The sequence below is a fragment of the Zosterops lateralis genome (genome assembly GCF_965231275.1).
Source record: "Zosterops lateralis genome assembly, chromosome: 20".
In the NCBI taxonomy this organism is placed as follows: Eukaryota; Metazoa; Chordata; class Aves; order Passeriformes; family Zosteropidae; genus Zosterops; species Zosterops lateralis.
In genome coordinates this window covers 2,358,382-2,386,072 of record NC_139780.1, presented here as the reverse complement: position 1 = coordinate 2,386,072, position 27,691 = coordinate 2,358,382, and the positions used below count along the sequence as shown (strand labels likewise).

The following is a 27,691-nucleotide window of genomic DNA, read 5'->3' as shown; positions in this document are numbered from 1 at the left end:
AGAATGGACATTGTCAGTGTGGACACTGTCACAGTGTGGACATTGTCACGGTGTGGACATTGTTATGGTGTGGACATTGTCACCGTGTGGACATTGTCACAGCATGGACACTGTCACAGTGTGGTCCCGTGCCCTCCAAGGTGATCTGCTCAGGGAAGGGGGGAGGGTACAAGAGCCAAATCAACATAATCATGGATATGATGGATAATAATAATAATAGAATAGTGGAACCAGCACAGAATTCAACCCTGGTATGGGTTGGAAGGGACCTCAAAAATCACATTATTCCACTCCCTGCCATGGGCAGGGACACTTCCCACTGTCCCAGGCTGCTCCAAGCCCCAATGTCCAGCCTGGCCTTGGGCACTGCCAGGGATCCAGGGGCAGCCACAGCTGCTCTGGGCACCCTGTGCCAGGCCCATTCTGGGGGATGCAGGCCGGTGTTCAGTGGCAGAGGAGCTTCTGGTAAAGTTTAGGACCAAACCTCCTCTATCACATCCCACTGCCACTGCTGACCATGGTGGGAGGGAGCTCTCCATCTTCCCAGGAATGTGACTGTGCTCCAACCTGTCTGTGCCTGTGTGTGCCCGGCCAGTTCTCGCTGCTCTCCGAGGTGCGGGGGGTGATCTCCCCGCAGGACCTGGACCGCTTCGACAACCTGGTGCTGAAGAGGGAGATCGAGTCCATGAAGGCCCGGCAGCCCGCGGCGCCCAGCACCGACTCCTACTCCATGCTGTCCTACAGCGACACCGTCTCGTCCTCCAGCAGCCACTTCACTGCCACCACCGTCAGCTCGGCACGGGTGGGTCCCTCCTGTCCTGTCACTCCTCCTCCTGGTGATCCTACATCAAACTGCTTTCCCTATAAAGCCATTCCACCCCATCCCTGCCCAGCTTCCACCATGGATTCCCCCAAATCTTTCGTTTTTCTGGGATTTGTAGGGTGATGCCATGAGGTGCTGGGTGTCTCTGTGCCCCTGACACCGAGGTGCTGCTGTCCCCTGTTTGAGGGATGTGTGTCCCTTCATCCCAGTGAGGGACAGAGCTCCCAGAACCCCACTGGAGCTGCATCCAGGCAGAAATCCCAGCCACACTCCACTGCCATGCCATGCCTGCTCTTCAATCACCCCCTAAGATGATTCAATCCCTCCCTAAGGATGGTGCCTGCTCCCCATCCCAGTGGGAGCCACGGTGGCCAGGCAGCTGCATCCCATTCCCAGCCCATTCAGCAGCACTCCCACGTCTCTCTGCCAGGCCCCTGTCGCACGCACTGTCTAATTAAGTTACTGTAATCACCTCAGACTGTGCAGGCACACAGCCCCCAAATTAATTTCCTCGCCATAAAAATGTCTTTCATCATAAATGCATTAGTAACCTTGGAAATTAAACCCTTCATGGGAAAAAAAAAAAAAAAAAAAAAAAAAAAAAAAAAAAAAAAGAGGAACAATGTGCTGGTTCCTCAGCCAGGAAAGCAGCCCATGGTGGTGGGATGGGGCTGTGGAGGGTCCACCCAGCATAGCCTGTGGGGGAGAGGGGAGGGGGCTTTCCTGGGGCTCTGCCTGCCTAAGAGACACCTCAGAGAGTGCCAGAGCATCAGAGCTGTGCTTTTGTCCTGGTAAATCCACAAGTGCCCATGAGAGAGCCACCTGCTCAGGTCAGGAGGGATTTCAGTGAGATCCTTTCTGGATCTGCATAAACAAAACGAGTTTTGCTCTGCTCTCTGAGGAGCTGCTGGGAAAACTTTCCTGAGGTGTGCCAGGATTGTGTGCTGAGTGTGACACCCCTCTCTCACACTGTGCCACGTGCTCCAGGTGTGCCTCCTGCTCCACAACACGTGCCAAACGTGGCTGCCTGGGCTGGTGTGTGAGCAGTGGCCCAGCCCCACCTGGCACATGAGCCCAGAGCTCGGGGAGAGACCCCAGGGTGCTGCTGTGGCACAGGGAAGGGAGTGGCACCACTGCTTTAAAAGTTTTCTTCAAGAGCAGGTGTCCCTCAGTGTCCCTGCAGGGCCTCCCTGGCTGTGTGGCACCTCTTCCCATGGGTGTGAGAGCACACCCTGCTGCTCCAGGCTCTGCCTGATGATGGGAATGCTGCCACTGGAGATGGCTGTGCCCACCCTGGCTGGGGCAGCTGCCAAGCAAAGAGCACCAGCTCATGCTGGATGGGTGCTTGAGAGATGTGGGGCAAGGCTCCTAAACTGTTCCCTCTGCCCTCAGCCCCTGCTGCTGAGTCCTCCTCCTTGGGGCTCACCCCAGCCCTCCCAGCAGCCCTGGCTGTGGATCCTGTGGGGTGGGTTTGGGATGAGGGCAGCGCCGTGCCGGGGTTTGCTCAGCTTTGCTCTGCACCTCCCCTGACGGAACATTTCTGCTTTTGTGCTTGTTTCCCTCTGCTCTCCCTCGGCACATCCCAGGAGCGGCTGCTGTGGCTGATAGACCTGATGGAGGTAGGGCTGCAGTGCCTGGTCAGTGTGTGTGGGCAGGGGAGGGACGGGCTGCCCGGGGGGTGTTGCAGCTGCTGCAGGTGCACGGCCACCTCGTGTCACCCACCCCTGCTGTCCCTCCGTGTCTGTGCACAGGAGAGATCCTGCCCCCAGTCCCTGGTGCTGCAGTGCACACAAGGCTCAGCTTGAACCAGGCCCAGCTAGTACCTGAGTGCCAGGGGCACCTCAGGAATGGGGTTTTGGAGGGACCTGGAGCGTGGCAGAGCCCACAGTGCCCTGCCTGCCCTGCCCTGCCTGCTGTGCTGTGTGCCAGCTGGGTGGGCACCCTGCCTAAACACCAATAGAAAATCTTAGAACACAGCTGGTTTGGGCTGAAGGAACCTTTAAGACCATCTAATTCACCTGCCCTGCAGTGAGCAGGGACATCTTCAACCAGACCAAAGTGCTCAGAGCCCCATCCAGCCTGGCCTTGGATGTTTCCAGGGATCCAGGGGCAGCCACAGCTTCTCTGGGCACCCTGTGCCAGGGCCTGCCCACCCTTGTTGTAAAACACATCTTCCTTCTATCTAATCTAAACTGACCTTTTTTTAATTTAAAACCATTTCCCTCTGTGTTACCACAACAAGCCCTGTTAAAAAATCTCTCCCCATCTTTAGTACAGCCCTCCCCAGATGTGAAATGCCACAACAAAGTCTCTGCAGAGAGATTTACCTTTTGTCCTGGTAAATCCACAACTGCCCACAGGAGAGCCACCTGCTCAGGTCAGGAGGGATTTCAGTGAGATCCTTTCTGGATCTGCATAAACAAAGTGAGTTTTGCTCTGCTCTCCAAGGAGCTTCTGGGAAAACTTTCCTTGTTTCCCAAGAGGGAAAACTTTTCTCTCTTGTCCAGGCTGAGCAGCCCCAGCTCTCTCAGCAGGCTGCTCACATCCCAGCACACACATCCTTAGGACGGGGGAGAATTTTCCTCATGGGCCTTGGGTGTGCAGAACTCCATGGTGCAGTTCAGGGGGTCAGTGCACTCGCACTGTGTGTGAGAAATCCTCCCCCAGGCAGGGGAGGGGGTGGGAGTGGGTGACCAAACACAGTGACACCACCTGGCCCGTGGCTTGGTGAGTGAACTCCCACCAAAACCAAGCTGGGGGATAAATTACTCCATTAAGGAATGCTTGAAAGTTGCCTGGGAATGAGACAATGCTGTGTTTGATGGTGCCAGCTACAGGTACTCAGCCACTGAGTGTCACCAGCACCTCCTGGAAATCCAGAGGAGTCCTGCAGGGCAGAGATCAGCTGCAGACTGCAATAATCAGGTCCAGCATGTCTGACCAGTATTTTGGCATATTTTGGGATTTTCCTGGCATTCCCTTTGTCCCTATCTCCTGGCGAACCCTCAGTGTTGGGATGAAGGGATTGATATCCCTGTGAGTTTTGTTTTTCCTCTCCAGCACCTCCTAGCAAAGCTGCTGCCACTCAGAGGTGCCTTTTCCTCTCAGAGCTGGTTCCAGAGGTGCTGGCTTGCCCCCAGCTCCCTGGGATATCCCAAATGGAGGGTTCCCACGGGCTGGGAATGATCCTCTCAGAGGATGAGGATAAGGACAGAGTGAAACCACTGTGTGGAGGTCATTATACATGCTTAGAGCCCCTAAAACCTGGAGCAGAGGCTTGTGGCTGCTCCATCCCTGTGTCTGCATTCCAGAGGGGGAGATGGAAAGGAGGAGAGGAGGGAAGGCAGGTTTGTTCCCAGGCTGGTGCAGTTGTTCAAAATTGAAACCCTGCAGGACTCAGGCTGAGTAGCTGAGCAAAGCTCTCGTTAGCAGTAACTGCAAATTAGGGGATTGATTTGGAGCTGAGAAGTTAATGAAAGGTTGGGCTGTGTTCCCTGGGGAAGTGGCAGTTTCTCCACCCTTTAATCTGCAAATGAAAACTCTTCCTGTCTGAAAGATGCTCTGCAGCTCCATCACTCCTGCCGGGGACTCTGTTTAGGATAAGAAGGACAAATATTTCCCAGCTGCTCTGAGGAGGGGCTGGAAGGGCCTCACCTGGCCCCAGGTTCCAGGAGGAACTGGAAAATAGACGGGGTAGACGAGCAGGAGGGAGCAGGAGGGATCAGCCTTGTCAATAGAGACTCATTTCTCAGGGCAGTGGCTTCTGTGAGTCTTTCAAGGAAAATCCAGGAAGGCACAGCCTCGAAATAGCCAATTCCTGAAAGCAAATGTGCTTAAAAGCCCTCGTGTTTTATGGCCCAGAGCAATCACTGTTTAATTCCCTTTGCCCCTGACGAACCGAGCCTGGGGAAAGGCAAATCTCCTGCAGAGGAGCCACAGCTCAGGACAGAGTGGTTCTTGCTGCCAGGCCAGAGCTGGGACGTGGCCTGTGGTGGGCACAGGCTTGAAGGAAATGGCCCTGGCAGGTTTTAGGGGGAATTGGGCAGATTATTCTCATTTTACTGGTGACACAACTGTGACAGTTTGGCTGCTGCCAGTCACTCCCCAGAGAAGCTGTGGCTGCCCCTGGATCCCTGAAAGTGTCCAAAGCTACACTGGACAGGGCTTGGAACAACCTGGGATAGTGGAAGATATCCCAGCCATGGGGGTTGGAATTAAATGATCTTTAAAGTTCTTTCCAACCCAAATCCTCCTGTGATTCTGTTTAAAAAGCCACCTCCCCTTATGTTGGAATAACTGAGGATGACACCCCCCTGTGCCAGAGGAAGGTTTCCCAAGCCAGGCCTGTACCTGTCACTCCCTGAACAAGCTGTTTCTTTGTGTTCTTATTCTCCAGGGCTCCTTCAGAAGCCACGGGGATAAAAGCACTTTGCATCAATGTTTTTGCTGCTCCTCTAATGGTCTTAATTGTCTCCCGTGTCTATTTTGGGACGTGAACATCTCACAGGCACGGCAGCAGCCTCCAGCAGCTGGGGGAGATGCAGATGCACCAGCATTTCAGCTAATCAGCTGTTTACCCTGCAATAAATAACAGGCACTTAAGCACAAACTGTGCCCTGCCCCATCCAAACAGCCCTGTGAGCGTGACAGGAGCTGAGTTCAGCCTTCCTGAGCTGAGGGAGGGGAGGCTGAGGCTGGGTTTGCCCCAGCAGGGGCACCAGGGGAGCTGGGGATGGTCCCCCCTGGCAGAGGATTCCCTGAGCTGCACCCCCAGCCCTGCTGTGCCTCCTACTCTGCCCCCCTGACTTAGCCAGGTTTGCTCTGCTCAGCTGCATCCATGGCCTGAGAGATTCCCACAGGAAATCCCGTCTGGATTTCTGGAGCTGTGATATCCTCAGAACGGTGGTGTGGCATTTCCTGGTGACATCTTTGGACTCATAAAGCTTCTCTTCTCTGTCCATCTGAGACCCACTGCTCTGGGTTGCAGGGGAGGAGAGTTTTAAATTTCTATTGTCTTTCCTCTGGGGAAAAAAAAAATGCAGGTGTTGAACCTGCAGCCCACAGGGCTGGTTCCTTCCCTCCTTCCAAATCTGGCAGGAGCAGCTGATTTGGGCCTAGAGGAGCTCACCCCATCACATCCACACCACGCTCTGGGCACATCCTTAGGGTGAATTTTCCTTGGGAGAGCCTGTATCCCAACAAATCTGGGGGTCTCCAGGGCACCCCCAAGGAGGCAAAAATATTTGGGGATGGGTTTGGAGCATCTCTCTGCCTGCCCCATCACGCTGTCACTGTGCTGGCTGCTCCTGCTGCTGTGCCACGGTTCTCTCTTCCTTCTCTGCCCTCTCAGAACACGTCAGAACTGGAGGGAGCTGGGGACTGCCACCAGAGCAGCATCAACACCCTGCCAGATGTGTCCCTGGTAAGGCCCCGCTCAGGGGCTGGGTGGGGCAGGGGGCACACTGGGGGTACTGGGTTGTGCCTCAGCTTCAGCAGCTCTGCCCCATCAACCCCCCAGGGGGTCACTGAACACAGATCATCAGATGGGTCCAGGAGAAGGGTTCTGGCTGGCTGCATAGGAGCAGCTTCGTGCAAATCAAAGCAAAGGTTGGGTGGGTTGTATGAGCTGTGCTCATTTGTGAGTCACATTCTCCTTGTCAGAATGTCGGGAAGGTGTTTGTGTAACACCGCCAGGTCAGGGAGGTGTTTCTATAACAACCAGCCCCTTTAGCCGTGGTCAGCGTGAGGAGATGAAGATTGACTGACTCTGAGCCCAGCCATGGTGTCCTACAGACTGTGCTTGCTTTGGCAGGATGACCTCTCCTCCTTCCCAGAGGAACCACCCAACTTCAAACCTCCTCCTCCTCCATCAGCCCCCCAGGCCCTGGACCCCTCCTCTGCCCAGCACCGCGTCCCAGGGAAGGACAAGCCCAAACGTCCCTCCTCTGAGTCCTCCCAGTCTGGCCTTTTCTTTGTGGCCCCCCGAAACCCCTCTCCCCCTCCCAAGGCCCCTGAGAAGGACACGGTCAGCGTCACCTCCACGTCCACCGAGGATTCCGCCCCCAGCGCCATCTACGCCACCATCTCCCCGTCCCCACGCGGCTCCCGCAGGCCGGGGGACAACTCCCCGCTGTCCCTGCTCAGCCAGCACCCCATCGGGCCCTTCCCCAGGGTGCAGAGCCCCACCAGGCTGAAGAGCCCATCCCCAGAGGGGCTGCAGAGCCCCCCAGCCCCATCTCCTCCTCCTCCGCCACCCTCGCACCCCGCGCCCCCTCCCCCGGACAAGGGCAGCCCCCAGGCTGGGGCCAACCAGCATTTCATCATGGTGGAGGTGCACCAGCCCAACAGCGAGCCCGATGTCAACGAAGTGAGGCCCCTGCCACAGGCCAGAGGTGGGTGTTACCTGAGCAGATGGGGAAAAAAACCATCCCCGGGGTGTTGGGAGAGAGATAAATGGGACAGGACACGGATCTCACAGAGTTTCAGGTCTTGTGAGGGGTGTCGTGAGCCAAAGGTTGGAGCATCTCTACTATGGAGACTGAGGGTGCTCACCTGGAGAACAGGGAGAGCTCAGAGCCCCTGCCAGGACCTAAAGAGGCTCCAAGAGAGCTGGAGAGGGACTGAGGACAAGGGATGGAGGGACAGGACACAGGGAATGACTTCCCACTGCCAGAGGGCAGGGCTGGATGGGAGATTGGGCAGGAATTGTTCCCTCTGATGGTGATGAGGCCCTGGCACAGGGTGCCCAGAGAAACTGTGGATCTCTGGAAGTTTCCAAGGCCAGGCTGGACAGGGCTCAGTCTAGTGGAAAATGTCCCTGCCCATGGCAGAGATTGGCATGAGATGAGCTTTAAGACCCCTTCCAACCCAGGCCATTCTGTGATCTCAAGGACCAGGAATAATTCTGGTCCTTTCCCATTAACTGTGTATTGGGGGGGTGGAAATTCTAACTGTGCCCACACTGAGCTCGAGAGTCCCATTTATCCCAGGAAAAAGAAGTGGAGGTGAGGGAGCAGCGTGTGGGGCCCCATGGGTCCCTCAGAGACAGAGAGGGAAGTGGGGTCCCAGAGGAATCCCAGGATCCCTCGGAGATGGAGAGAAAAGGGGGATTGAGAGGGTGTCTCTTGGAGATGGAGAAGGAAGGGGGATCCAGGGGGATCTCAGAGATTGAGAGAAAAGGGGGATTAATAGGGGATCTCTCAGAGATGGAGAGAAAAGGAGGATCCAGGGAGAGTCTTGGAGATGGAGAAAGAAGAGAGACGCCAGGGGAATCCCGGGATTCCTCAGAGATGGAGAGGAAAGGAGGATCCAGGGAGATCTGTCGGAGATGGAGAGGGAAGGGGGATCCAGGGCGATTCCGTGGATCCAGAACAATCCTGGGAATCCAGGGCAGTCCCAGGGGTCCAGGACAATTCCGGTGGTCCAGGAGGATCCAGGGCAATCCCGGGGGTCCAGGGCAATCCCGGGGGTCCAGGGCAATCCCGGAGGTCCAGGACAATCCCGAGGATCCAGGGCAATCCCAGGGATCCAGGGCAATCCCGGGGGTCCCGGAGCGTCCCCGGGCTCCCCAGCACTCGGCCGACACGAGTGGCAATGTCGCCCTCGTGTGGCACAGCGCCGCCACTGCAGCCGCCCCGCTCCCGCTGCTTCTCCTGCTGGTGGTGACACCTCCAGTCTCCGTCTGCACTTGGTCTTCATCCTCAAAGGGCAGAAAGATCACACACGGCAGCGCCTCTTCACTTGGCTTCGACCCCATCTCCTCCCAGACCCTGTTGTGGAGCATGGGCTGCATAAACTGGCCTCCAGCAGGATCCCTGAATTCATCACTCTCTCCCTCCGTCCCAGTTTGGGATGGGGGTTGGATTCCAGCCCAGAGTTTGAGGCCAGTTGTCTCTTGGTGCTGCCTGTGCACGGCTCTGCTCTTCTGACAGGAGGGTTTAGTGGGGTTGGGGTCAATCTCTTCTCTCAGGAAACAGGGACAGGACAAGAGGAAATGGGGAGCATCAGGTTGGAAATCGGGACTGAAAGAGTGGTCAGAGAGGCTGGTCATTGAGAGAGGCTGGTCATTGGGAGAGGCTGGTCACTGGGAGAGGCTGGTCATTGGGAGAGGCTGGTCACTGGGAGAGGCTGGTCATTGGGAGAGGCTGGTCATTGGGAGAGGCTGGTCACTGGGAGAGGCTGGTCATTGGGAGAGGCTGGTCATTGGGAGAGGCTGGTCACTGGGAGAGGCTGGTCATTGGGAGAGGCTGGTCATTGGGAGAGGCTGGTCATTGGGAGAGGCTGGTCATTGGGAGAGGCTGCCTGCCCAATGGGGAGAGGCTGCCCAGGGCAGTGGTGGAGCTCCTATCCCTGAAAGAATTTAAAAGCCATGTAGATGTGACACTTGGGGACATGCTTTGGTAGCAATCTTGTCAGTGCTGATCTCGCGGTCAGACTGGATGATCTGAGCAGGCTTTTCCCAGTTCTGAAGGGCTGTGCTTGGGCACCTGGCTGTGCAGCCCCGGTGTGAACCCCAGGGGAGCTGCCCGGCCCTGGGAGCAGGAGCTGCCCTCGCTCCGTGGCCCGAGGGGGCTCGGCCGGCCTGGCCCTGGTGCTGTCCGGCCGCTAACGCCGCGTCTCTCCCCAGCCTCCACGCTCTCCCAGCTGTCGGACAGCGGGCAGACCCTCAGCGAGGACAGCGGGGTGGACATCGGGGAGGTCGAGACGAGCGGCAAGGACAAGAGCCGGCAGCCGGGCCCCGGGAAAAGCCGCAGCCTCAAGGAGGCCACCAGGAGCGAGGGGGCGGCAGAAGGGGCCTCCAAGCCGGTGAGGGGGGCCTGGGGGGCTGCTCTGTGTGGGAGGGGGCTATGCCCCACTGCCTGGCCAGCCCCTTCCACTCCCTCTGCCCATAGGCAGCAACCACTATTAGGGCTTAGCTGGGATGTTTATCCTGAGGCTGGTCAGTTCTCTGGGGGGCTGAGCTGTGGGGAAAGGGGTCAGGAGAGACCTGTAGGGCAGGGTCACTCCATCCTGGGTAAATCCCATCCCTCCCAGATCCAGCAAGCAGCTCCATGGGGCATGGGAGAATTCCTGGCTCCAAAGGGACATCCACAAGGCTCATGAGTGAAGTCACCCGTCACCCAAAGGGAAGGTGGCACCACCTATCAGACATAACTTAGAGGGTTTCTGGTGGTGATGAGGCTGAGGTTGTTCAGGCAGGCAGAGAGCTGCTCTGCTCCTTCCCAAACCCTCCCAGACCCGCCCAGAGTTGGGATTTCAGATGTCAGAAATCAGAGAGCAACTTCAGGCTGTCCCTCTGTGGTGGCAGCCAGCGTGTCCCCTGGCCGAGGGAGCAGGGCTGGCACACGGTGTCCAGGCCCCCCCAGGCAGTGCTGCCATCTGTCCCCACAGCCAGGGCTCCTGGAGCCCACGTCGTGTCTGATCCGGGTGTCCAAGAGCGCTCCCACCTTGGGCATCGCCATCGAGGGCGGCGCCAACACGCGGCAGCCGCTGCCCCGCATCGTCACCATCCAGGTAGGGTGGGCTGGGAGGGGACAGCTCCCCGCACATCCCATCCCTCTCCTCCCTGGGCAGGCTGGGGAAGGCCCTTGAGCCGTGGCTAGAGGGATTTTGGGGGTTTGTTCCCCCCTGCACCTCCCCAGGCCCTGTTCTGCCGTGTCTGTGTCCCATGGATGATCCCATCCCATCCCAGAACAGGCCTCCTGGGAGGCAGCTGTGTGCTCCAGACATCTCCGAGGGGATCAGGGCAGCCTGGAAAGCTTGGCTGCTGTCTGCAGATGTCTGGAAACTGCCAGACAGAGGATTGAGGAGGGGGAGTGGTGGATGGGAGCCAGGGAACTGAGCCCTCTGGAGCTGTCTCCCTGGTTTGCTGTTTACTTGGGGCAAAATTCAAGTTATTTACAGCAAAAAAAGTAGAGCTGACTCTGCCTTGGTTATTCTTGGCCATCCCAGCTGGAGTCACTCTCCAGGAGCAAGCAAAGAGGAAGCCAAATTCATCCCCTCTCTCCAAAAAAGTGAAATATTTCACATCCATCCTGTCAGATATGAAATATTTCCCAGTTTTTCCCCCCCAGTCAATGCAGGGAGTGGTGGGAACAGGAGCTGACCCCTCTCTCTCCTGCAGCGGGGGGGCTCGGCACACAACTGCGGGAAGCTGAAGGTGGGACACGTCATTCTGGAGGTGAACGGCACAGGGCTGCGAGGCAAAGAGCACCGGGAAGCCGCTCGGATCATCGCCGAGGCCTTTAAGCTGAAGGAAAAGGACTACATCGATTTCTTGGTCACAGAATTCAACGTCGCCCTTTAGGGCCGGGGTTGGGGCGGCGCTGGTTTTGGCGGGCACTTGGGATGGGGATGAAGGATGGGACAGAGGCATCCCTGGGATGGGGATGAAGGATGGGACAGCGGTGTCCCTGGGATGGAGATGAAGGATGGGACAGCGGTGTCCCTGGGATGGGGATGAAGGATGGGACAGCGGTGTCCCTGGGATGGGGATGAAGGATGGGACAGCAATGTCCCAACCGCGCACGGCCCGCACCGCCCCGCACGCACACACACCCCCAGCTTGTCCCCAAATGTCCCCACACCCACTAGGGCAGCCCTGAGAACGGGCACATCCCTTCAAATCTCCGTCCCTGTCCTCTCTGGGGTAGGGAACATCCTCTCCCCCCTCGGCCAGGCTGGGAGCAGGGCAGGAGGACGGCACAGTGTGGGTGTCCCCGCTGTCATTTGAGTGCCACACACACACACAGCGAGGTGGGCCCGTGGCTCGGGCTGGAGGGAGTTTTGGGGGGTTGCTGCTCCTTTGGGTGGTCCCCAAGGTGTCCAGGTGGGTGGCACCAGCCACGGGTGGGGGATGCAGAGAGAGCAACCGGAGGCCTTGTAAATCGCTGGCAATGTTGTCGTATTTATATATACAGAGCTTGTGCTTTTAATTTTTCAATAAATCTATCAGGGTAGAAAAAAGGCTGCTCCTGGGGGGTGTTTTGGGGCTGGGATGACGGGGTAGGAAGGGGCAGGGGTGCCGGGATATTTGCCCTCATATCCTGAGAGTTTCTCAGGGCTGGCAGGGCGGGTGGGAGTGCAGTGGTGGTGGTGGGCTGGGAGGGGATGCTCTGTGTCAGCCCCATCCCATCCCATCCCATCCCATCCTTGACCCATCTGGTCCTTATTCCCTTATCAGATTTCCAGTCCAGATTCTTACCTGATCCTTTCCTCCTTCTCACCTCAATCCCTGCCAAGGATCTCTGGGATTGGCCATCCCACCCCATGGATCCCATCCCAATCCCCATCCCAATCCCAATCCCAATCCCAATCCAAATCCCCTGGGATCCCGGGAATGGGCAGCGCCCCGCCAGGGGGTGCCCGCTCTGCATCAATTATGCCAATGAGGTCCCTCAGGCGCGGCTCTGATTGGCCGCCAGCCGCGGAATATGCAAATGAAGGATGGGCGGGATTTACGGTAACGACCTCCCGCTCCGCTCGCGGATTGGCGGAGGGGCGCGGGTATGCTAATGAGGGGAGGCCACGCCCCCTGGCGCCGCGGGCCGCGCTTTTGTCCGGCGGGGCCGGGCCGGGGCTGGATCGGGACCGGGACCGGGGCTGGATCGGGATCGGAACCGGGACTGGGATCGGGAGCAGGACCGGAGGCGCCGGCCGGGCCGTCCCTACAGGTGGGCAACGCGCGGGGCTGAGGGCGCCTCTCCAGCGGTGCCCTGGGGCCAGATGTGCCCCAGCTGTGCCCGGGGAGGGTCGGGAAAGGCTCGGTTTATCCCTGCAAGCCGCCTGGAAGGGAGGAGAGGGGCCCCGGGGCGCCGCCGGAGGCACAGCTGGAGGCACAGCTGGATGCAGAGCCGGGGCCCATCCCGGGGCCGCATCCAGAGCTGCCGGCTGTGCTGAGCCCGGCTCGGGCAGGGCTGGCTCTGCCTGGGCGGAGCGGGGGAACCCCCAGGCCCGGCGGGGTCCCTGCGGCCGAGAGGATGCGGGACACGGCGGGAGGATGCGGGACACGGCGGGAGGATGCGGGACACGGCGGGACGATGCGGGACACGCCGCTCCTGGCCGAGGCGTGTCCTCCTCCCCACGCCACCGCAGCCTCCGTGGCCCCGAGGAAACTTGTCGTAACTTTTTTTTTCTTCTGGAGGTGCCTCCTCCCCGCCGGGGCCGGAGGATTCCGGGAGAGTTCCGTCAGGGGCTGCGGAGGCGGCTGGGAGGCACGGCCGGGGCTCGGCGGAGGCTGCGGGGCCGGGAGATGCCGGCGGCTCCTCCGAGGAAGTGGCCGGGGCTGCGTTTGGCTTCAGTTCCGTGTTTTATTTAAAGGGCGGCCGTGTGTTCCCGGCAGCCCGGGGGTGCCCCAGGGTGTCGCGGGTGTCCCGTGCTCAGCCGCAGCCTCTCGGTGCCTTCCGGGCACAGCTTAAATCGCTTCTTAAAGTTCAAGGGCAGCCGGAGAGCTGGGGATGAAACAGCTCCAGGGAGAGCTGAGAGCTGCTCCCAGAGCCTAAAGGGGCTCCGGGAGAGCTGGAGAGGGATTAGACAAGGGACGGAGGGACAGGACACAGGGAATGGCTTCAAAGTGATAAAGAGCAGGGTTAGGTGGGATTTGGGGGAGAAATTCTTTGCTGCGAGCGGTTGAGGTTGACACAGAGAAGCTGTGGCTGGTTCACCGCAGCTCAATCCGCCCGGGCAGCTGCCCCGCCGTGTCCCCGCCGCCTCTCGCTGCCCTGTGGGGGCTAAGCAGGATCTCAGTGGCCCGGGGACAGTGACAGAGCTCTCCAGACGGGGATTAAGGCTGTCCTGCAGGGCCATCCGCCCCCGCCCTGCGGCTCTGGGGGGGTTCAGCACCCAGGGTGTCCCCCCAGCCAGGACAGGAGAGTCCCAGTGCCAGGGAGGGGGTGAGGAAAAGGAGCTGTCCTGCCATAGGGCTTTGATTTGGTGTCACTGATTTAAAAAATTATATTTCCAAGGGTTTTTTGTGCCTCTCCATGGGGGTGTGCCACTATACGGGGGTTGAGGGGGGACATGGCCCCTCCAGGCGCTGGAATTGGGGTGACGCGTGGTTTTGGAGTGATGGTGACAGGCGTGTGCTTTCCAAGGACCGGGGAGGTTTGTCAGGCTCTTCCTCGCTGTGATGGTCCCGCCCTTGTTCTCGTAGGAAATAATGCAAACTAAGAACGCAGCGTTTCCGCTTCTCTGCCCTCTTTCATGCCTATAAAAACGGGGCTCTGTGGGCTTTAAAAAAGGGTTTATACACCAGGGATTTCTCCCTCCTGGAGAGCAGACATCCCTTGCCAAGTTTCGGCCCGAGGCCGTTCTGGCCGCCTGCAAACCTCCCTAAAAGAGCTGCAAAACATCCATCCCTCGCCTGGGACTGGGGTTAAGCCTCTCTGCATCCCTGATGTGCAGGAGGGGGAGGCTTTAATCCCTCCCAGACAAGTGATTTTTGGGATACAGGGAAGGATGATAATTCCACATCACTCATGAGCTGTGGGGATGGAGGTGTGGGGGTTTAGAGCCCCCCCAATTCCCCTGCTCTGCCCGGGGTTGACAAGGCAGTGAAGGCAGAGTGACAGCAGCCCTGTCCCCCCCCTTTCCCTGTCACCGAGCGAGCCCTGGGGCGGAGGATGCTCCTGTCTCCTCTGCTGTCACCACGGATAAAGCCGGGAGCCAGGATGGCTTGGTGCAGGCCCTGACGGCTGCTCTGCCCTGCCCCACACCTGGAATGAGCTGGGCGGGCTCAGCCTCACACCTCTGTCTGTCCCACGGGGCAGGGAGTGGGATCTGCCAAAAGGATCAGGGGTTTGGAGCTGAGAGCAGGGACAGGCAGCGCCCAGCACTGCTGGGAGCATCCCTGAGCCACAATTTGGGACAGCCCTGGCTGGGATTTGTAGGGCAGGACAGGGGTTGTGAGGGGCTGGGGCAGAGCAGAGTTCAGGGTTTTCTAACTGAGGCTTTTTTAGCCCTTTTTCTAGTTGCCTGTTGCAAAAATCCTGGCTTTCAAAGAGGAAAATTTAAATATATGGATATATTTCTGCACATACACTTGGGATTGTTTCTGTTTGATTTGTGGCTGCTGAGCACGAGGCCACATCATTTTTTCAAGGTTTTCTGCGCTCTCGAGAGTACAGACACAGTGAGAAAATCACTCAGAGGGGGGAAAAATCTGAGATTTTTCACCCTTGCCATCATGACCATTGACTTTCTGGGAAGGCAATAATTGTGGCTGGGTTTGGAAGTGGATCCTGCAGACCGCAGCTGCTGTGGGCTGTGCACATGGGAACCACGGCTCAGAAATGGGGTGACAGCCAGTGGCATGTGGGTTAGGCATGGCCTCCTGCAAGAGATGTAAAATCCCCGTCCTTTGCCTGGAATGGGGTTAAAGAAACACCAGGAATGGATTTGGAATGTTTTAACCCTCTTTATCCCAAAAGAACAGGACCCCCAGGCTCCTTTCACCCAGCACTGTCTCTCTGGGAATCCTGGGGATGGTGTTTGGGGCTTCTCATCACTCTGGGATCCTGCAGGGCTTGAGGTGGGATGGGACACACTTTGGTGGGGATCTCTGGGATGTGTGTAAAGATTTGGGGCTGGGAACATCCCAGCTCAGGGAGGAGCTAAAGCAAAAATCCCTCTTTGGTTTCATTAGCTCAGAGTCTGAAGAATCCCATGGGCAGCCCCAGTGGCAGGAGAAGCTGTCCAGGTGTGGAGAATGGAGTTATCCACTCGCTGTGTGAGGGAAAACCTCATGCAAATCCCCCCCAGGGAGATTTGCAAGACTCTAAGGGATGTTTTGGGGTTTGCTCCTGCCTGGAATGCCCCAAGGGTGCAGGCAGGGCTGGGAGCAAGGCTGGTGCAAGGGTGATACCCTTGATGCCAGGTGGTGCTGGAAAATAACCTCAAACCTCACAAACACCCGTGGAAATAGCAGATCTGAGGCTTGGGAGTGGATGAGAGGATTTTCCCTAGAGCGTGTGGGTGCCATGGATAGATTTACTCCTCATCACCACCATCCCCAAGCCAGCAGCACCCCAAAATCACCGCAGCACCCCCTGGCTAAGAGCAGCCACCCCAGGGACTGTGCTGTGGTTTCATTAGCTTGTAAAGCTGTCCTCCGTGTGCCACTAATTACACACTAACGAGCTGATTTAATTGGCTGCCTGTGAATGTGCCAAGACAGGCCACAGCATCCCTGGGATTGTGAGGAGCATCCCAGGATGAGGCCAGCTGCAGCCTCCCTTTGGAAATCTGGGGAAATTTCCAAGGATTTGGTCCACCTGGCCAAATTTTGGGGCTTTAAAGCTTAATTTTAAGTCTCCTGGAAGATCCTCATGCTGATCCAACTGCTGATGTTCCCAGGGATCTCTCTCCCCTCTCTTCTTACAGCATTTTGCTCTGAACTGGATTTAAAAAGTAAAGGTTTTGATGGAAAATGTTGGAAGAGGAGGGTTCAACCCCCACTGCGCAGGGCCGGATGGGGTTAAAACTTTTGTGGCCACCTGCAAACTTGCAGGAAACATCATTTCCTCCTTCTGCTAAAGCTGGGCTGCCCCAGAGGCACAGGAAGGTTTCGGGGTGCTCAGAAGGAACCCCACGGGGTCACGGTGATGGGGATGTCCTGGGGCTGCTGGTACAGGGTGAGTGTCCCCTGCGTGGGGCTGCTGGTGCCTGGTTTGGCCCCCCAGGCCAAAATTTGGGGTTGTGGGGCTCAAATTCAACAGAGGGGACATTGGTTGGAAAGCCTCGTGGCCTTTCTTGCCACACCCCACATTTGGGGTTTTGGCATCCGGCGTTTCTCCGGCTGCTGATGGAAACCCCAGGTGGGGGTGAGGAGGAGCTCCTGCCCTGGGATCATCAGTGGGATTTGTGTGCCAGGTCTCTGCTGGGATCCCTCTCACTGTCAGAGGGGTCTTTGGGGTGCTCCTGCCTCCCCAGCACTGCCGCTGGTCCCCAGGGTGTGGCTGCCCAGCTGGGGTGACACCCACAGGGCGCCAGCATGGGCTGGGTGTTCCCAGAGGGGGCACAAACCTTCTGGGGTGGCCCCGAGGGGCTCCTTCCCCACGAGGACCTCACGGCTGGGAGAGATGTGGCAGCTGCAGCCTGGTGGTGGGATGCAGAGTGGGGGGGTCTGATCCAGGGGTGTCATCGGGGGTTGGGGACAGGGATTTTGGGGACAGGGATTTTGGGGACCCTGCCAGCGTGGGGAAAACACCTCAAACAGAGCCCACCATCCCGCTGAGCATCCCTCTCTCTCCCCCGGCTCACCCCCCCCAGGACGCGGCGGCGATGCTGTTGTGACCTACATTCGCGACAAGGAGGTCCCCAGCCCGCCGCCACCGCCGCCGGGCCATGAAGCGACACAAGTGACGGGCCCGCGCCCCGCGGCCATGGCCAGCCCGGCACCATGGCTGCGCTGGACACAAACACAGCTGACGCGCTGCCGGGGCCCGGAGGAGGAGGAGGAGGAGGAGGAGGAGGAAGAAGACGACTTTGAAAAGAGGATGGACGAGGATGGGGTCATCGGCTTGGGGGAGGGTGCCAGGAGCCCACCGTGGGGTGAGTCCTGCCCAAAAGGGGTGGTCCCGAGTGTCCCAGGAGGGGCTGTGGGGGCTGTGGGGGGCCGGGGACAGTGGCTGGGTGTGGGTGGTGACAGCCCCGCGGTGCCGGTGTTTTGCAGGTGACACTGAGGAGCTGGAGGAGGGGTCCCCGGCAGAGGAGGGGCGCTGGCACCCGCGGCAGGACCCGGCCCGGGAGGAGGAGGAGGAGGAGCGGGGCAGCTCCGGGAGGGACGAGGGGCCCTGGGGGGCAGAGAGCGATGGGGAGCCCTACCCCGAGCTCTCCTCTGAGGGCCGCTGGGGCTCGGGCTCCAGCGGCAGCCCCGAGGATTTGAGGGACGGCCGGGCTCTCTGCCAGCCCCGCGGCTGCAGCTCGGACGGGGGGGACACCTCGGGGCTGTCCGACACCAGCCCCGGCCCTGGCAGCCCCTCCCGCCAGCACCGGGACTGGGGCGCGGCCGGGGACCCCATCGGGGGGCACAGGCAGGAGTGGACCCCGAGACGGAGCCTCCCCCTGTGCCTCTCCCGCGATGACCCCAGCCCCGAGCGTGTCCCCGAGCGTGTCCCCGAGCCCCCGACAGCTGGCACAGGGATGCCAGCCCCCGGCACCGCTTTGGCACCCACCGGGCGGGCCGGGAACCCCCCGGCACCGCCAGGACACGGCAGATCCCGAGTGCCCAAGAAAGCGGCGCCCACAGCGGTGCCCCCCAAGCCCGGCCGGCAGTCGCGGTCCCTGAGCCCCCGGAGGCGGACGGGTGGCAAAGGGACGAGGGACCCCTCGGGAACGGGCACCGAGGGCACCCAGTACGGCCGAGGGCGCCTCAACCACCCCCTGCCCGACCTCTCCAAGGTGGAGGCGCGGGTGAAGTTCGACCAGAGCTACCGCCCGCCCCGGGGCCGGGTGCTGCCCGCCCGCCCCCGCGGCCCCATCGGCTTCAAATCCCCGGCCGAAATCGTGCGGGAGGTGCTGCTGAGCAGCGGGGAAGGGCTGTCCCCGCAGCCCCCCAGCACGGCCGGGCTGCCGCAGGAGTTCAGCTCCCCCAGACAAGCCACGGCGCTGGTGCAGCAGCTCCAGGTATTGCCCAGCTCCCCCCGCTTCAGACACCTGCTGGGGGGTCTCCAGGGTGGGGAGAGCTGGGGAAATGGGGTGTCACCGATGGGGTTGGTGCTGGTCACCCCTTCCCGATCCTGCGTGGAGCTGGCGAGGAGGGAAGGAGCAGGGCTGTGGGCAGGGCTCAGGATGTGACAGGATGTTCATGTCCCCCAGGAATGGCGGTCACCCCCCTCCAAAGCTTGTCACCCTCAGGGTGTTTGTCCCCCCGGAGGAGGAGAGGGGGCTCTCCCCACGCAGACAATCTGCACGGATGGGTGGGGTGTTTTGAGAGGGGGTTTCTGCACCCCACCCATGGGACTCCCCCGGCCTTGCTGTCCCCACACAGGGCTCCCTCCTCCCTTTAGCACCCACCCCTCGGGCATCCCCCGTGCCCGGGGCTGTCACCCACTGCTGTCCCCTCCCCGCAGGAGGATTACCACAAGCTGCTGACCAAGTACGCCGAGGCCGAGAACACCATCGACCAGCTGCGCCTGGGCGCCAGGGTGGGTGGGGGGTCAGAATGCCTGGGGGGGTTCCCCACTCTGCTCCCCCCTCCCTGAGGTTGTTTGTTGTGTCTTCCTCCCCTGGCCCCCCTCCTCTTCCTCCTCCCGGGGAGCCGCGGTTGAGCGGTCCCAGCTCAGGACGGGGGTTGAGGTTGTGCAGAGCCCACGGCAGCCTGGGGACCACCGCGCCCCCCTCGCCTGGCGGGGTCCCCTCCGTGCCAGGGCGGTGGCTGAGCCCGATTGTCCCCGGAATGGCGGGGCACCCCTCTGGAAACGCGTCCCCGTGTCACCTCTGCCACCTCCCGCCCCGCACCATCGCCTGCGTGGGGAAACTGAGGCAGGGCTGTGCCAGCCGACCCCCGCACGCGTGTCCCCACCTTCACCCGCCCCACGCTGTGCCCGTGAGGTGCCTCAGGGTTCCCCGGGGCGCGGGGCGTGGGTCGGGGTGCAGGCTGCCTGCCCAAACCCGCTCTCCCCGCCCAGGTGAGCCTGTTCTCCGACCCGCCGCAGCCCAGCCGCAGCCTCGCCGTGGGCACCGTGGCCACCGGGAGCCGGGTGGTGACCCTCAGCATCCCGCAGGCACGGACGGCAGCTCTCGGCGTGGCCACGGCCCCGGCCGCAGCTCCAGCCTCGCCAGGTACAGGTGTGTTGATCCGTGTGATCCATGTTCCCTGCCCTCCTCACCGCCCTCCTGCTCCGGTTCCCCCACCGCCCCTTCCCCACGCTGGGGTCACCGGTGTCACTTGTCCTCGTGTTTTCTCGCAGCTGCAGCCCCGGGACTGTCAGATCGGGGGTCTTCACCCCAACCTCGGTCCCCTCCTGTGCCCGGGGGGGGCTGCCCCACCTGCCCCGAGCTTTGCTGCTGCCCCGGGCCCCGGCTCACCCAGGCCCTGGCGGGGCAGAGCCGCAGGCTGCAGGCACAGGTGAGGACCGGGGGGCTGCTGGAGGGGCTGGGGACTGGAGAGATGCAGGAAAGGGGAGCTGCAGAAGGGAATGCTGGGGGGCTGTGAGAAAGGGGACTTCGGGGGGGCTGCATGGAGAAGAGCTTGTGGAGAGAGTGCTGGTGGGGCTGCAGGAGTGTGGCAACGATTTGGGGGGACTTTAAGGATGGGCTGGAGAGGCGCTGCAGAGGTGCTGGAGGCTGCTGTGGAGGGGGTCTGGATTGGAGGGGTTGAGGGAGATGCTACAGGAGGGGGCTGTGGGGAGAGGGAGTGTTATGGGGTGCTGGGAAGGAGCTGAGAAGGAAGGAAGGCTGAGGGGAGGCTGCAGAGGGAGGTTGTGCTGGACCAGTCTCTGGAGATGCTTCATATGGGGGGTCCAGGGGGTGCGGAGGGGAGGCCACAGCAGGCCCGGGCTCAGCCCCTACAATCCCGGCCAGGTGGAATCCTTTGAAATCTGGATGCGTGCAGGAACCCCCACACCCTCGGAACAGCTCCAGGTGCGTCAGTCCCTTCCCGAACCCCAACCCGGGGGGAGGCAGGACCACGGGGGGTGGCGGGGCCCAGGGGACAGGCTCGGACCCCGCACCCTTGTGCCGCAGAGGATGAGGATGCTGAAGGACGCGCAGGATGCGCTGGAGCGGGAATACCTGCGGGCCCGGCAGCAGCTCCCGGAGGCTGCGGCGGGGTTTGATCCTGACCGGTACGTGCTGGATCCCGCTGCTACCCCATCCCCAGAGACCCCGGGGGTCGCTGTCCCCCGCGCACTGATGGCTGGTGTCTTGCAGGACAGTGGAAGGGGAGATTTACCGCCTGGGGCTGCGCCTGGAGGGGCTGAAAGAGCGGCTGGCGCCGGGGGGCAGGCGGCAGCCCCTCCCTCAACCCGTGTCTCAGATCCTCTCTCAGCCCCTCCCGCAGCCCCTCCCTCAACCTGTCTCGCAACCCCTCCCTCAGCCCCTCTCTCAGGCCCTCTCTCAGCCCCCCTTTCAGCCCCGCTGCCCCCCAGCCCCGTCCCCACCACCGGCCGCGCACTCCCCGCGCCCCGAGGTGAGCTGGGGGTGCGAAGGTTCCCCACCCCACTGCATTTATGGGTGGTCGCCTCTCTCACCCCCTTTTGCTGTGCCCACAGAGCCCTGCGCTGGTGGAGGGTCCTCGGGGGACAGCAGGGGACAGCGAGAGGGTGGCAGACGGGCTGTCCTGGCCCTTGTGGCACAAGCAGCGCCAAGTGGAGGAGGATTTCGGGGACCTGCTGGAGCAGTGAGTGCCCTCAGAGCGGGGCAGGGGGGACACGGGCACGGAGCATGTCCCCAAACCCACCCCCGGGTCCCCCCAGGTACGAGCACTTCAAGTCCTTGCCGGAGTCGCAGAGCCTGGAGCAGCTGAGCCTGGCGGAGAGCGGGTCCCAGGGGGAGGTGGATGCCCCCACGGCAGGGGACGGTGGCCCCAGCAAGGTCCCCTGCAGGACACGGTCACTCGAGGAGGGGCCCACCCTCGAGACTCTGCCCTTGTAAGTGCTGTGCGAGGTCGAGTCCCAGACGGGGGTGAGCAGGAGGTTTGACACCAGGTCTCCAGTTTTACCTCAGTGTTAACGGCCTCCGTGGGAGAGCTGGACCAGGACATTTCCCCACGTCTGGAGTTGCTCTGCCCCATCATTCCTGCTCCATCCCCTCCCCACAGGCACCTCCCGGAGAGAAGAGCTGCGACACTTCTCCCCAGAGGACCCCCAAACCTGGGGGAGACACGGGGCCACCCCTCCCCTGTCACTGCTGAGGAGCCACCAGCCTCTGCCAAGCCCCCCCTGGGGGTCCCTGGGCCAGCACGGGTGTCCCTGTCCCTCCGCAGCAGTGGGACAGGCAGCGCTGCCCCCCAGCACGGGCCCCGCAAGGTGAGTCCCTGGGTCTGTGGGTCCCCACCCGAGAGCACCCCCAGAGCCTCCCGGGGTGTGGGCACCCATCCTGCTCTCCCCGCGCCTCTGCAGGAGCAGCGCATCGTGTCCCCAGAGACCGACAGCGGCTTCGTGGGCTCGGAGGCCAGCAGGGTGTCACCCCCCGTGCACACCCCCGAGCACCATCCCCCCGGCACAGGGTACGGCCCCGCCTGCGGGAATTCGGCTCTGCCTGCGGGGTTTGGGGGATTGAAGAGGAGCAGGGGTGGCGGGAGAAGCACTGAGGGTGTGAGGAGCGCGGTTCTGACAGGGTTAGAGATGTGCAGAGTGGCCAGGGGTGAGCCCTGCCCGCATGACCCTCCCCTCCCCCAGGACTCCGGGCTCGCTGGGACCTTCCATCGCCGTCCCCAGCACCCTCCGTACCCCACGGAGGAGACAGACGACCCCGCTTCCCCCCGAGACAGCACTGATGGGCATCATCTACCCCGCGGCGGGCACAGGGGGGCCCCGGCTGCCCCCCAGCAGCCCCTCAGAGAGCAGCTCCCCCCCTCGCTGGGCCGAGAGCGCGGGCAGCGAGGTGGGGCCGGACCCCGACGGTGATGGCAGTGAGTACACAGGGAGATCTGGGGGGCCCTGGCTCTGTGGCTCTGGTTTATGGGGCTCCCAGACCTTCCTGTGGTGCTGGTGTCCCCCTGCCTGGAGGGAGGTGTGTCCCAATCTCTGCTCTGTGATCCCAGCTCACTGTGCTCCCCTTCCTCCCCAGCTCACACGGACTCGGAGGTGGGAGACAGGAGCTGTGCCAGCGCCGGTGGCCACCCCCCAGCCATGGCCAGGAGCCCGAGCAGCCCCCTGCCATCCCCCGAAACGCCATCCCCCATCCTCCTGTCCCCCGACCTGCCGTCCCTCGACTCGGCTCACTGTGACCTGCTGGGCTCCCGTCTGGAGCGCGAGTGAGTGGCCGCGTCCCCACACCCCAAACCAGGCCAGACCCCGCTGGGTGACACAGGGACCCCCCAAAGGCACCCACTGCACCCAGCCCAGCCCCAGGCTTGGTTTTGGGGAGCATCCCAGCTGCTGGGTGCCGGTGGGTGGGGATGGGGGATCGGGAGGGGGCTGCTGATGCTCCCCCAGGGCACCCGGCACTGCTGGGGTCCCTGCTGGCTGCAGCCCCCCCCCCCCTCACTGTGACATCTGCCCTGGGGCAGCCAGGCCATCCGGGCGCTGCAGGACGAGGTGTGGCGGCTGCGGCTGAGGCTGGAGGAGAGCCTGCACCGCTCTCGCAGCTATCCCGAGGGAAAAGCCGCTCCCCGTGTCACCCCGGCCCGGAGGCAGCCGGTGGCCGGCGGACCATCGTCCCCACAGGGCGCAGCACTCCTGCGGTAGGTGCCAGGGGGGACCTGGAGGGTGTGGGGGGCAGCGTGGGGACACCCCCAGCCTCAGCCTGTCCCCACCTCTGCTGTGACCAGGGAGGGGTTTGGCTTCAGAGGACTGGTGTGGTGACAGCATTTCTGTCCCCTCCGCAGGGACCCGAGCCCCCCGGCGCGGGGCAGGGCGGCCCCCGAGTTCACACCCACGCGGAGGGAGAGGTCGGCATCGCTGCCACGGGGCAGGCCGGAGCTGGACCTCGGTGAGTGGGACCCCACCGGGGTGGGGACAGAGGGGACACGCTCCTCCCTGCCCGCCACTGCCCCTCCCCAGATGCAGTGGGTGTCCTGGGGCTGCAGCGCCGTGGGGACCAGGTCCTGGTGGTGCCACGGCCCCCTCAGTGCTCAGCCCAGGGCGGGTCCTGCAGGTCTGGAGCTCGGCCCCAGCAGATCCCACCTCGCTTCCCTGTCCTCCGCCGCAGCCTCCGAGTCAGAGCCGCCCCCCGCCGGGCCCCGGGCGCCCCCCGCCCTGCGGAAGCACCTTGGGAAGCCCCCGGGGCCGGTGACATTTCGGGGACAGTACATAGGTGGGTGCTGGTGGCGGTCGGTGCGGGGGCTGAAGGCGGCCACCCTCACCTTGGGGACCCTGGCCATGCTCACTCTGGGGTTTGGCAGGGACACGGTACCAGGCGGGGACACCACGCGCCACCCCAGCACCCCGAGAGGAGCCGGGCACCTCGGGGTGTCCCCGATGTCACAGGGGCAGGATGGCATCAGGTGAGCGGCCCTTTCCAGCCTTCCCTACCACCTCTAAGAGCTGATAATGGCCCTAATTAATTAACTAGTGAGGGGACAGACAAACCCATTCCTCATGGCCTGAGGCTCTGGCACTGTCCCTTGGCCACACCCCACTGTCCCCAAGGGGACCAGGCTGGGCAGCTCTGGGGATGCCCTGACCTCTTGGGGGTCCTGCACGGGTCGAGCCTCCCTCGTGTTTGTCTGTGCCTTGTGGGCAGAAATATCTGGGATTTCCTGGGGATCCTGTTGTCACCGGGAGCAGTGTCACTTGTCCCCAGCCCTGTCCCAGCTGCCAGTGCAGAGCCCACCTTTGCAGACCCCCATTTCCCTGCAGGGAAAGCCTCCCCCGTCCCATCTCATCAGCGACATCCAAACCACTCAATTTATCCCAAACACCCCTGGCTGGCTCTGCACGGGACATTCCTGCTTTCCTCTCTCCACAGCTGGATTTGGGGGAGGCAATGCTCCCCGGCAGCCCCAGCACAGCACCCCGAGGAGAACATCCTGCCCCACTTGCCGGGCACCCATGGGCCCCTCTGCACCGGGTACTGGGGACAGAGCCACGCACGGTGGGTGACAAGGGTGACATGTGCCTGGCACAGCTCCTCCCTGCAATGGGGGCTGGGTGGAGGGACAAAGTACAACCTGAGCCATGCTTGGGGACTGTCCCCACCCAGCAGTGGCACAGGAGGTGATATCACCTGGGGCTGCCACTCGATATGCCACACCTAGGGACATCTAACCCCCCTGGGGACACCTAGCCCCCCTGGGGACATCTAACCACCTTCCTCCCTGCAGCAGAGCGTGGCCCTGGTGGCTCCTGTCCCCCAGGCCTCCACGCTGGAGCCGAGAAGCCGGAGCAACCAGGATTTTGGTACTTGGCAGCCGCCCCTGCTGCCACCACTGCCACCGTCTGCCTGGCACCCGTCCCCGTCGTGCCTTATGTGCCCTCCGTGCTGTAAGGATGCCCTGGGGCTGGGAGGGGGCTCGGGGGGTGGTCAGCATCCCCCAGGGGTGGAGGGGGAACCCAGGAGGGGCTGTCCCCAACCCAGTGATCCAATGGTTTTCCCATGGCAATGCGGTGACACGGCCACCAGCTCCTTTTGGGGCAAGGCTGTTTTTAGGGGGTGGTGCTATGAGCATGGAGAGGGAGGGAAATAAGGTGGAGTGGGGACACAGAGTCCTGAGGGGGGCACAGAGTCCTGAGGGGGGTACAGGGCCCTGAGGGGGCACAGAGTCCTGAGGGGGGCACAGAATCATGAGGGGACACAGAGCCCTGAGGGGGGCATAGAGCCCTGGGTGGGGACACAGAGCCCTATGAGGGCACAGAGCCCTGAGGGGGGCACAGAATCGTGAGGGAGGCACAGAATCGTGAGGGGACATAGAGCCCTGAGGGACACACAGACCCCTATGGGGGAACAGAACCCTGAGGAAGGCGTGAGGGGAGCACAGAGTCCTGAGGGTGCAGAGAGCCCTGAGGGGGGCACATACCCCTGTGGGAGGGACAGAGAGCCGTGGGGGAGGCACAGAACCCTGAGGAGGCACAGCCAGTGACCAACACTGAGCCGATTTCTCTTTTTTCCTCCCAGCTACTGCTCCCCGGCAGTTCCTACCTCAGCCCCCGCCCTGGCCGGGGCTCCCCTCGGTGCCGCTGCGGGGCCCCGGCGGGCAGAGCGTCCCCGCCGACCCCCGAGCCACCACCGCTGCCTGAGCCTGGACCTGGAGGAGCTGGAGGAGCTGAACTGGTCTCTGGGGAGGGCTGTGGAGGCCGCCCAGAGTGTCAGGCTGACCACAACCCGCATGAGCCGGGCGCTGGCCGCTGAGCTGGGCCGGGAGCGGGGCCTGCGCGGCTCCTGCCTCTTCTGAGGGACCCGCGGGCACTTCCAAACCTCCCTGCCATGAGGAGGAGGAGGATGGGCCCCCTCAGCCACCTCCAAACCCCTCCTGCCATGAGGAGGAGGAGGAGGATGATGGGCCCCCTCAGCCACCTCCAAACCCCTCCTGCCATGAGGAGAAGGAAGATGAGCCCCCTCAGTGTCCCTGCACTGGGTGCTCCCCGCCAAATCTGAGGGCAGCAGAGCTGGAGGTGTCTCCTGCCCTGGCTCCCTCTCCCGCCTTCCCTCTCTCGCTTCAGTTCCTGCATGGCTTGTCCGTCTGTCCGTCTGTCTGTCTGTCTGTCTGTCTGTCTGTCTGTCTGTCTGCAGGACCCCTCCCCAAAGCTGCAGGAGGAGGGAAGGTGCGGGGAGAAGTCTCCAGCGTTCCTCAGCACTGTCCCCTGGGACCAAAGGGGTGGCCCTGTGTCCTCCCCCCAGGGCAGTGGCCGCCCCACCCCGAGCACTTGTGGGGATGCTCCGACCTCGAGTGGGTCGAGCCCCCTTTGGCAGCTGTGTTTACCTCTGTGCCTGTGTGGGCAGAAATACCTGGGATTCCCTGAGATTCCCTAAGATTCCCTGGGATTCCCAATTCCACCCCTTTCCCAGCCTTTAGGCCCCCTCAGGGGGCTGTGCCCTGTGCCCTCTGCCCTTGGACTTGAAACCCAGTTTTCCTGGGGAAACTTACTTTTTCTGGTGGTTTTTACATGATTTTTTTTAACTAGTAAGCAGCTAAATCACTCTTTTGAGTGTTGATTGATGATCTATAATGTGTGTGTGATATATGTGTATCTATAAATGGATATATCTAGATATAGGCATATCTATATTTAGTTATATGTCTATAGAGAAACAGATATAAATAGATCTGTGTGTGTACAGAGCTGTATCTGATTCTATAGATATATCTTTCTATAGATACATATATATATATATATATATATAAAAATATTCTGGTTTGCATTTCCAGCACAACCTTGAGGGCATTTGTGGGGGTTTTTCTGGCCATCCCTGGATGTGGCCACCCACAGCATCATCCAGGCCAAAATTAAAATGAAGGATTTGAGGTTTCCCCCCTGAGATTCCTCAGGGAATCTGGGCTGGTAGAGGAAAAGTCACCTGCTGAGACCAAAGCAGGTGTGGGGTCTGTGGAGACCCTGTTCCTCCCAGCTGGGTTTCTAAGGAGTTAATGTCTATTTTTTAGGGAAAAGGATGTGGTTGGGGCAGCTTTTCCTGGGATGGGTCCAGCCAAACCCCCTGCCCCACTCCCAGCACTCAGCCTGTGTTTATCTGTAGGACCTACCTGAAGTGCCAGTGTCAAATATATTTTTTTTTGTTTTTATTTGTTGTACAAATACCCACATTTGGAGGGGGGGATCAGTAAGTGACTCGGGTCTGGAGCCTTCCAAGCTCCCCCTGAACCTGATCCTGACATGAGCCTGGAGAGCCTGGGAATGGGGCTGTCCCTTCCTCCACTTTTTGGGGTGAGCAGGCTGAGTTTGGGGGATTTTAGAGGTTTGGGGGGATTTTAAAAAGGTTTTATGTGTCTCTGGTTGCCTCTGCTCATACCTGTGCCCCAAGCTGGAAGCTGTGACCTCTCTCAACCCAGCCAGGGTGTGATGGGAGCATGTGGAAACTGTGGTTAATTATCCCAAATGCAGTAGCCAGGACCAAATGATGTTTTTTTTTTTTCCTTATCCCCTATTTTTTAACACCCAGCAGAGCCACTGGGGTGGTATTTTGTACGAAGAAATCACCTATTTTTGAAATAAATAAATGCGGTTGGACGACTCGTGTGCTGATTTTCCTTCCCAAAGTCACTCCTGGGGGAGGTTTGGCATCACGACTCCAGGAGCCCTCCCTTGGGGT

The 27,691-nt window shown here is 61.1% G+C and overlaps 2 protein-coding genes across 3 annotated transcripts in view; both read left to right on the top strand.

The window, feature by feature from the left end:
* Window positions 1-11,214, top strand: part of WHRN (whirlin) — a gene marked incomplete at its 5' end in the record, with an annotated part of 48,009 nt that extends 36,795 nt beyond the window's left edge. For both annotated transcript variants that reach the window (XM_083875561.1, XM_083875562.1), the window contains 7 exons: window positions 596-802; window positions 2,410-2,442; window positions 6,174-6,245; window positions 6,636-7,215; window positions 9,450-9,628; window positions 10,214-10,336; window positions 10,947-11,214. In XM_083875561.1, coding sequence (XP_083731687.1) covers window positions 596-802; window positions 2,410-2,442; window positions 6,174-6,245; window positions 6,636-7,215; window positions 9,450-9,628; window positions 10,214-10,336; window positions 10,947-11,129 — 1,377 coding nt within the window. In that variant the 3' untranslated portion in view covers window positions 11,130-11,214. The remainder of the gene's footprint in view (window positions 1-595; window positions 803-2,409; window positions 2,443-6,173; window positions 6,246-6,635; window positions 7,216-9,449; window positions 9,629-10,213; window positions 10,337-10,946) is intronic.
* Window positions 11,215-12,861: 1,647 nt separating this feature from the next.
* AKNA (AT-hook transcription factor) lies at window positions 12,862-27,623 on the top strand (the record flags this gene model as incomplete). The annotated part of the gene is made up of 25 exons (XM_083876028.1): window positions 12,862-12,942; window positions 16,329-16,452; window positions 17,090-17,371; window positions 17,493-18,445; window positions 18,892-18,966; window positions 19,450-19,609; window positions 19,732-19,889; window positions 20,345-20,404; window positions 20,507-20,607; window positions 20,693-20,789; window positions 20,883-20,951; window positions 21,034-21,161; window positions 21,238-21,411; window positions 21,582-21,789; window positions 21,883-21,989; window positions 22,162-22,394; window positions 22,553-22,739; window positions 22,995-23,168; window positions 23,313-23,416; window positions 23,582-23,740; window positions 23,829-23,930; window positions 24,395-24,520; window positions 24,750-24,909; window positions 25,541-27,202; window positions 27,233-27,623. The coding sequence occupies 24 exons, from the start codon at window positions 12,862-12,864 to the stop codon at window positions 25,815-25,817; spliced, it is 4,299 nt and encodes a 1,432-aa protein (XP_083732154.1). The 3' UTR covers window positions 25,818-27,202; window positions 27,233-27,623.
* Window positions 27,624-27,691: the final 68 nt, after the last annotated feature.